This window comes from Zingiber officinale, chromosome 3B (genome assembly GCF_018446385.1).
Source record: "Zingiber officinale cultivar Zhangliang chromosome 3B, Zo_v1.1, whole genome shotgun sequence".
Taxonomy (NCBI): Eukaryota; Viridiplantae; Streptophyta; class Magnoliopsida; order Zingiberales; family Zingiberaceae; genus Zingiber; species Zingiber officinale.
Window position 1 is genome coordinate 35610390 of NC_055991.1, and position 9521 is coordinate 35619910.

A 9521-nucleotide genomic window follows, 5' to 3' on the forward strand; every position below is an offset into this window, starting at 1 on the left:
GGAGCTTCAGAATCAATCATCAACTGAGAACTTTCGACCGCTGGTCCCACTGCTCTACGTTCCTGCGACGCTAACAAAGCTCCGACAAAGTGCTTCTTCGTTTTTGGTTAATTTTCTTGTCGGTATTACTTTGTTTCATTAAGCATTTCCTGTATTCATTCTGTAATTATATTCGAATTGCTAGTGATTGCCCAACGAAAGTGGTGAAGGACCACGGGCCTTCGAGTAGGAGTCGTCACAGGCTCCGAACGAAGTAAAAAACAACTGTGTCTACTTTACTTTTCCGCTGCGCTAATACTCTATATTTTCGAATCGATATTCACCCCCCCCTCTATCGAACCTATCGGTCTTACAGTACAATGGTTGGACATTTCATCATAAGGACACTCTTTCCTTAGTCTTTCTAACCATGCTTGGACTTTTAGGTTGTCATCACTTTTAGGGGGAGCTTTGAGCTATTTTTTTAAGACTATTTTCCAAGTTTTAAAAATCAATTTTGACAATTTTTTTGAAATCTCAAAATATTCTACTTAGTAGAAATTTTCACACTTCTCAAAATTATATATCTTACTATGTTTTTCAAAATTCATTTTCAAATTCTTTTTCAATTTTTTTTTTCGAAAGTTTTAACTTAATAATAATTTTCACATTTTCAAAATTCATTTTCAAAATCTTTTTCAAAAGTTTTAACTTAGTGAAAATTTTCACACTTCTCAAATTTTTCAAAATTGTCTTCTTTTTTTTTTATCTTAACATCAATAATTTTTTAACTTGGTAAGAGTTTTCAAATTTTTTACTTCCTTATTTTAAATTCTTCTTGCTCTCAAATTCTATCCTTCTTTCAAATTTTTTCAAAGTTTTATACATATTTTTTATAAAAACAAAGTATATATTTTACCTATGATTAGAATTTTTCTATGTTTCTAAATCTTGTTATAATTTTTACATGTTCAACACTACTAAGTTCACACTTGAACTAAGTTGTTACTGATACCTATTTGTATTCGAGGGTTTTCTTTGGGTATGTTTCTTTTACTTGCTTTTATTGTTTTCCCCTATTTTTGATGTGTGTCAAAGGGGGAGAGATAGTGAATTCAAGGGGAGTTGTTTAACTCAGGGGGAGAATTAAAAGTTAAATTGCTTGTTTATTTAAGTTCTGCATATTTTAACTTAACTTTGAACCTTGGTTGCCAAACATCAAAAAGGGGGAGATTGTTTGTGCAAGTTACACCAGAATCAAACCTAAGTTTTGATGTTGTCAAAGGTTCAAGTTAAGTCTTGTTGTGATCTAACAAGTTGACTGAGTGTGTAGGCTGTTTACTCAATCGGGAAAGACCTAGTTGGAGGCTAGGCAGGAAAAATCTTAGCAGATCATGGAACCCAGGTGCAAGTCCAAGTGGGACGAGGGGACCCAACGCTTGGCGGTGCGATCGAGAGGTCTGGAGGACCGAAGATCAAGGAAAAAGTCCTGGCGAGCCGATCAAAGCTAAGTGAAAAGTCTAAACTAGATCTGGAGGATCTAAGTTTGGTAGGTAGGTTGAGGTAAACAATTGGAGGAGCGACAGTGAGGTTGGGTTCCCGTAGGGAACAACCTTAGGTCGCTGATCCAACTGAAGAAACTGGGAAGATTTCCAAGTTGAGATCAAGACAGTTCTACTGTCTTATATTACTCATGCATTATTATATTGTTGTGCTAACAACTATTTTGCAGGTTTCGCTGGATCGGTCGACCGAACCGAAGAATCGATCGATCGAACAAGAAGAGATCAAAGTAGTGTTTAGATCAGACCGAGTCTGATCAAGCCATCATGGGTCGACTGAACCGTTATGACTTAGCACAGACAGCAACGATCAGGAGCAGAAGGAAACTACACTGATCAGTCGACCGAATCGGATGATCTGTCGACCGAACCAATCAACATTAAATGCAGAGTAAATGTGAATCTCGACGAATAGGGAAGGAGTCTGTTCGGTCGACTGAAAAATGGGATCGGTTGACCAAACCCTTTATGATTAATTAATGCCAGAGATCGAGCCAGTGTCGGAATCCAACCAGGAAGGAAGGGAGCTGGTTCGGTCGACCGAACAGAGGGATCGGTCGACCGAACCTCAAAGGTACTTATAAAAAGGGGCTCGAGGTCTGAGGTAAAAATATTGTTTTTCTGATCATCTCAAAGTTAATTTCTGCAAGCTGATTGTACTGCACGTCTTCTACGTCTCTTCAAACTACTTCATCCAGAAGAATCGACCGAGCTTCAACCTTTACTTACTATTGTCGGTACATTTTATTTGTATTGCATTTTCATATAAGATAGTAGGGTTGTTACTATCTTATATCTTTGTATCTGTACGATCTGCTTCTTTCCGAGAATCTCGGAAAGAAGAATTATAGTGATTTGTCCATCGGTGCGATCAAGGATCGCGGGCCTTCGAGTAGGAGTCAACTGAGGGTCCGAACGAAGTAAACAAACTTGTCTCTCTCTTTACTTTCCGTTGCATAACTCTGTTTTTCAAAAAGAAAAAGAAAGTTTTTAAAGAGCGCGCTATTCACCCCCCCCCTCTATCGCACTTAATCGATCTATAAGCATCACTGTAGGCAATCAACTCTTGTGAGGGCTACTGATATAAAAGAAGACCATGTAAAATAATGCCTTTGAGATATCGAAGAATTCTCTTAACATATTCCCAATGGTGTTTAGTAGGAGCATGCATAAATTGACAGACACGATTTACAGCGAAAGCAATATTGGATTGTGTAATGATGACATATTGTAGGGCACCAACAATGCTTCGGTAGATCTGAGGGTCAGACATTAAAGAGGATGATGAAGGTGCAGTGAAACCACCTTCAATAACTGGTGTGGAGATAGGACATGCACCATCCATAGCTCATTATAGAAGTCCAGTAATATATTTCCTTTGAGAGAGATGACAACCTTTAGAATGTGAGAAAAACTATATGCCAAGGAAAAAAATGAGCATTGCCAAGATCCCGAATAGGAAACTCATGACGAAGAAGATGGAGTAAAGTAGTTATGTCGTTTTGATCACTACCAGTTATTAATATATCATCCACATAAATTAGAACAAATATTGAAAATTCCTCATTATATTTGTAGAATAAGAAAGAGTCAGTTTTTGAACTAGAAAATACCTGAGTATGAAGCCAGGTAGATAGACGATGAAACTATTCACGAGGTGCTTGCCAAAGACCATGTATAGATTTTCGAAGTTGACACACATGTGCTGGAAGTTGAGGGTGGATGAATCCAGGTGGTTGCTCCATATAAATAGTTTCTTCAAGATGCCCATGAAGGAAAACATTGGAAACATCTAATTATCATATTGGTCAATTGGAACTAACAGTTATAGATAGCAACAATCTGATAGTTGTAATTTTGATGACTGGACTAAAAGTATCATTGAAGTCAATAACTGGTTGTTGATTAAAGTCTTTAGCAACAAGGCGAGCTTTGTAATGTTCAATAGATCCATCTGCATGATACTTAATTAGATAAATCCATTTAAAGCCCATAATATTCGCGGATGGAGTACGAGTTGTAGGATCGAAAAGAATTTAGATATCTCCACAATGACATGATATTGTCCACTTTGGGCTTAAGTCCTCATGGTTTTGCTCTTGGGCTCTACCCAAAAGGACTCATGCCAATGGAGATATCTTTCTCTTATAAACCCATGATCTTTTCCATGTGTTTTCAATGTGGGACTATGTTTGCAACCTTGCAACACCAACAATCCCCCCCTCAAACAAAGAACCACAGGCTTCCCACGTCCGATCCTCGACCCACCAGGACTTCCTGCCCCTCTGTCCACCTGACCTACTAGGACTTTCTTGTCTAGCCGCAACTAGGACTTCCTGCCTGGTGTCTGGTCCTCTTGATCTGAACATAGGAACCCCCACTGTCTTTGTTCAAGGTCAATATTGTACCCACATGACTCAATCAGACCATAGCTCTTGTGCACAGTCGGTGGTTAAACCTTCTGGCAGTCCAGGCTCTAATACCAATTGTAGGATCGAAAAGAATTTAGATATCTCCATAATGACATGATATTATCCACTTTGGGCTTAATCCCTCATGGTTTTACTCTTGGGCTCTACCCAAAAGGCCTCATGTCAATGGAGATATCTTTCTCTTATAAACCCATGATATTTTCAATGTGTTTTCAATGTGGGACTATGTTTGCAACCTTGCAACCCCAACACGAGTAACTAAGCTTCATGTTGCATTATGAAGAAGAGTATCAAATTCTGTAGTTATCACAACACGCCAATTTGGATCTTTGATTGTCTATTTAAAGCTAGAAGGTTCAACAAAATTTGAAGAAGTAATAAGAGCACGTGGAAGAGGATAGCAAGTAGAAATTGGTTGACATCGTGCATAAATATCACTTAGAGGAAGCATTCTCTAAGGAGTATCATCATCAGAGTAACTCAGAGATGAGTGGTTAGACGGATGAGAATCGGAACTAGAGAGTGGATCACCACTAGCCGCTGAGTCTACAGGAATATGTGGAGATGGAGCAGGACCCAAGATATCATCCCCTTGTACTTTTAATATGTCTTGATGAATAAATATGTGGGGATTGTAGTATAGTACTCAGTGATATTAGATAGGTGTCTTGATTATCTGAAGGAGGATTCGAGGTAGAAACTGCAAACAAAAAAAGAGATTCATCAAAAGTAACATGTCAAAAAATATATATCCGCCCGGTTGAAATATGGAGGCAACAGTACCCATGATGCAAATTACTATAACCAAGGACAACACATTATAGAGAGAGAAGGTTTAACTTGTATTTAGAGTAAGGTCATAGCCAATAACATGTGCAACCAAAGATACGAAAGATAGAGTAATCTAGAAGACGATTATAAAGTCTTTCCAATGGACACTTATTTTTAAGTAGTGGAGTAGGTAAACATTTGATAAGGTAGACTATGGTTTGGACAGCACCATCCCAAAATTTAAGTGGAACTGAGGCATGATTGAGAAGAGCTAAGGCAGTTTCAACCACATGACAATATTTTCTCTCAGTAGATCCATTTTATTCAGGAGTGTGGAGACAAGAGACTCGATGGAGGATGCCATAGGAAGTAAGATGATGATGAAATGCTTGATACTCTCCACCCCAATCAGAATGAAAGGAGAATATTTTATGATCAAAATAACGCACAACATGCCTTTGAAAATGACAAAAAATATCGAAGAGATAATATTTTATTTTCATAGGAAAAATCCAAGTGAACTTGCTAAAGTTATCAATAAATATAACATAGTAAAGAAAACCTTGATTAGAAAGAATAAGAGCAAGACCACATACATCGGGGTGAATAATTTCCAAAGAAAAGCTAAAGTTATGAGTAGAGGATACAAAAGGTAATTTATGAGATTTTGCTTGCATACAAGCTTCAAATAAATGAGATGATGACGCTAAAGAAGTTGGTAAACCAAAATGATTAATAATGTCTTGAACAAGGTGTAGAGACAGATGACCAAGATGTGCATGCTAAGAGAATTTGTCCGTGCATTCTCCAACAAAGGTTTTGAGAGAGGTGGATTGAAGATGATAAAGAGCATTTTTTAGTGTCCCCTTGGAGTAGAATAGTTCCTGTCGTGGGATCTTTCACAAGACAATGATGAGGATAAAATTCAAAAAATACATTATTATCAAGAGCAAATTGATCTACAAGAATTCTGACTTTTAGCGACGTATAGTACGGTCAACGTCGTAAAATATGACCTTTTGGCGATGCATTGAATGTTTTGCGTCGCTAAAAGATAGACCATTAGGAGGAAATTTTTCTACATTTATTTTGTATCATTTAGCGACGTATTAAATAATACACGTCGTCAAATGAAGACCTTTGGCGACACGCACATCACTCCACGTCGTTAAAAGATAACGAAAATTTTCCTTGGATCATTTGGCGACACGACATAGAAAACACGTCGCCAAATGTGACACTATAGCGACGCATTTTGCACTCAACGTCACTAATAATAGTGGAAATTTTTCCCATCTCAAATTGTGGTTATTTAGCGACGTAGATACATTAACTGTCGCTAAAATAAAATTTGAAAAAAAATTCTAAAATTTTTATAAATTATAAATTAAAATAAATATAATTTGAAAAGGTATTAGAAAGAAATTTATTAAATAATTATTATTTTAATAAATTAACTGCTCATATTCTCTTTTAATAAAATTATAAATCAAAATAAATACCATTTAAAAACAAATCCAACAAATTATTAAATAATTAATATTTTAATTTATTTTAATAAATTAACTATTGGTATTCTCTTTTAACAACATTATAAATCAAAATAAATATCATTTAAAAATAAATCAAACAAATTATTAAATAATTTTTATTTTATTTTATTTTAATGCATTAAAACCCCATGCTTTTGAGATAGCATTGCGGATCCCATTCCGCACCCCTATTACCTCAAACCAAACGCCGACAAGTTGATCTCACAGGTAATCCGTCGCGGTGTTTCTATCGTAGCATAGGGTTTGCGACAGCTGCGCGGCCCTCCGACGATCGCGTAATGGCGTGGGGGCGACGAAACCGTGGGACTGGATGTAGCCTCCGCCGGCCTCCATGTCACCGAGCGCATCGGCAGGGACGTCGCCGGCCGCCTCGACCTCGAGGAGGCTATCGAAGCCTCGCTCTATGCTAGCCTCCCCCTACTCCACCCTCCCCAAAGAGGTACCTCGCTCTCTGTTGGGAATCGAATTGTTGCAGAGTGGTTGTTGATTCTGAATGAAGTTGATCACGATAAATATGATAATGTGCATCGAATTTTGAATTAGGAACTCCTGTTCTTATAGGAGAAAAGGAAATTTTGGAGAAGTATATTTTGGTTGCTTCTGTTAGAAAGGTATACACTTGGTTAGTGCTTTTTTACTTTCCAGATTTCCAATCATGGACTTCACTTCTGTCGAGTTGCAGTTTGTAGATTCACTGATATTACTACTATGACAATCCAGGTAAGACTAACACAAGAGGAATCACTTTTCTACTGTTAATAACAATTAGATTTTTTTACTATCCACACCTAGGCCTTTCTCATTGGTACACAACTGGAGCAGACCAGGATGGCATTGAAACTGATGTTTTTGATGATTGACCTTTTTTTTTAATCTGTCATTCGGCTAAGAAGGAAAGGAGTACTATCTTGAAAATGTTGGTTTTCCTATAAAATAAGTGCTCTTGCATTAATGAAAAAGAAACTCTTGATCCAAAAGTATTTGTTGTATGCATAAAATCCTATTTACAAATTATTTAAACTGACTTTTGGTTAATTTAGTGATCTTGGGCCGATGCTGGTTGTTTAATTTTTCCAATTAGATAAACTAGGAGGAAGATACTTGAATGGAAAATGACAATGAGTTATTCTGATCTCAGGAATGAAATTATCTGTAAATAAGATTGATTCAAACAACAAACTAAATCTATGACTCAACATACTTAAAACCCTTCTTGCATAGTGCATCTAAGTAGTTAACATAATGTTGAAGCGATATTTTTATCTACAAAGTACACATTTCTGTAATTATCAATATCTTTGATCCATTAATTTGTTCCTTCGATGGAGTCTTCGTGGAACATCTTCCTCTTTCTTTAGGGCTTTGCTCTCCGACCGACTATAAACTGAAAGTGATAGTTGGTTAATATAGTATATAAATATCCAACGAAGAAACATTAATGTTCAATTAAGACAATGATTTAGTAATATTAGTGTAGGACGAAAGAGATCTTCAAAAAGTGAATCTGGTATCCTTTATTTTGAAATATTTTTTTAATGAAGATATTTTTAGTCTTCTCATGTTTCTGATAATGCTCAGATATGCTTGGAAATGCACAACTTTTCAGATTATTCTGTGTGAAGCTCTTTCTAGAGGTGGAGTTGCAGAAGCATGTTCTGTAGTAAAGAGGGTCGGTTCAAATATCTATACTGGAGTGGAGGGTCGCTTGTCTTTAGAGATTATTTATCTTCATCTTGAAATGGCTGCTTCAGTAAAATTTGTGTTCTCACCCCAATTGTTCTTTATTAAAGTTCAACTTTTCTGTTAATATTTGTATATCTATTAATTTTCTGTTTTACTTGTCTAGCAATGTATGAATATTCTACAAACAGGCCTCATCATACGTGCTAGAGCCCTTCTTGCTGCTTGTAAGGTTGAACCAAAGCCTGTATTAAGCACATATGATCAGCTTTTATCATATGGAGCTATTTTACCTTCGCCAAACCTGAAACTTCGCTGTCTGAGATCTGTTCTTGCTGTACTCTGTGAGTGGGTTGGGTCTGTATTTGCACATACATTAGGGACCACAGCTGTTGGCGCTTCTCCAATCCTTGGTGGATTACTCTTGTTACAACAGACAACAATCATCAACCAAGGAGCTCGAGATAAGATAACCAGTTTAGCAAATGGGTAAGTTTTTTGTTTTTTTGGAAGCAGTAGAATTACATTTATTCCAATCTTTTTATGTTAGTAGTTTATTTATTGTGACTTATAGTTGGTTAATAAAAACTTTCAAAGTGTCTATTGAAAAAGGTTAATAAACAAACCCCAGCGCACTTGTTTTTTAATATTAATCTATAGGGGTTTACTTGTTGTCGCTTAGGGTCTTAATAGAATGGACTTATTCTAGGATAGTACTTCAGAGAACTTTCCAGTATTGATGATATGTTTCTCTGAACTCCTTGTGCTCGACAGCCAAGGATAATAAAGGCTACACTTCACTAATTGCATATATCCCTTCTCCACTTGGCATTTGATGGAATCCATTTTACTTGTTTTTTCAAAGTTTTTTTATTTTTATTAATCTTCAACTTGTGATGATAGGCATACGGTCTCGTTATGTGAAGGGTTTAGGTCCATTACCTAAACTATCTGTAGTGGGTGGTTCTAGAGCCACAAACATCAGTTTAAAACATCATGATGATTATGGAAAATTTGCAACTATGCAGAAAACAATCGATGAACAGAATCTGACTATACGTGAGTAGCATCAAAAATTTGAAGCATTATTGCACCAACTTCAACAGGTCAATTCCTGGCTTCTCATTCCAGCCTCCACCAACATGCTATTCAATTCGACCTCCTCCACCACCTCCCTCGCCTCCATTATCGACTATGTAATTTTTTATTTTGCAACATTATGTAATGCACATTTTACTACTCATGTTCTTTTGGATAATATTTGACTAGCTGTGTTCATGTTTTAAAAATATTTGACTAATTAATAGTAAATTGCACTTTTATGATGTATTTTAGACACATAATGTTGTGACTGAATGAGCAATATATTTTATAATGTATAGATTGAGTCATAAATAATTAAGAAAAAAATATAGTAAAAATACATTTCGCGACGCATTTCATGTGTCGTGACATGTTAGAACCTTTTCGCGACGCATAAAAGAAGGTGTCGCCAATATTAGTGTTGTGAAATGACATCACCTTTGGTGATGTCATTTGGCGAC

The 9521-nt window shown here is 36.4% G+C and overlaps 1 protein-coding gene across 5 annotated transcripts; it reads left to right on the top strand.

The window, feature by feature from the left end:
* Positions 1-6450: 6450 nt before the first annotated feature.
* LOC122056370 (nuclear pore complex protein NUP155-like) lies at positions 6451-9295 on the top strand. Of its 5 annotated transcripts, none has more exons than XR_006133124.1 (4): positions 6451-6736; positions 6841-6908; positions 7904-8466; positions 8881-9295. XR_006133124.1 is itself a non-coding variant. In XM_042618290.1 (3 exons), exons 1-3 carry the CDS (start codon positions 6629-6631, stop codon positions 8102-8104), a joined length of 384 nt encoding a protein of 127 aa, XP_042474224.1. In that variant the 5' UTR covers positions 6451-6628; the 3' UTR covers positions 8105-8466. The 5 variants fall into 5 exon arrangements, 1 of the variants encoding a protein (XP_042474224.1); XR_006133125.1 differs by having other exon boundaries at positions 6859-6908; XR_006133123.1 differs by lacking the exon at positions 6841-6908 and having other exon boundaries at positions 7876-8466.
* Positions 9296-9521: the final 226 nt, after the last annotated feature.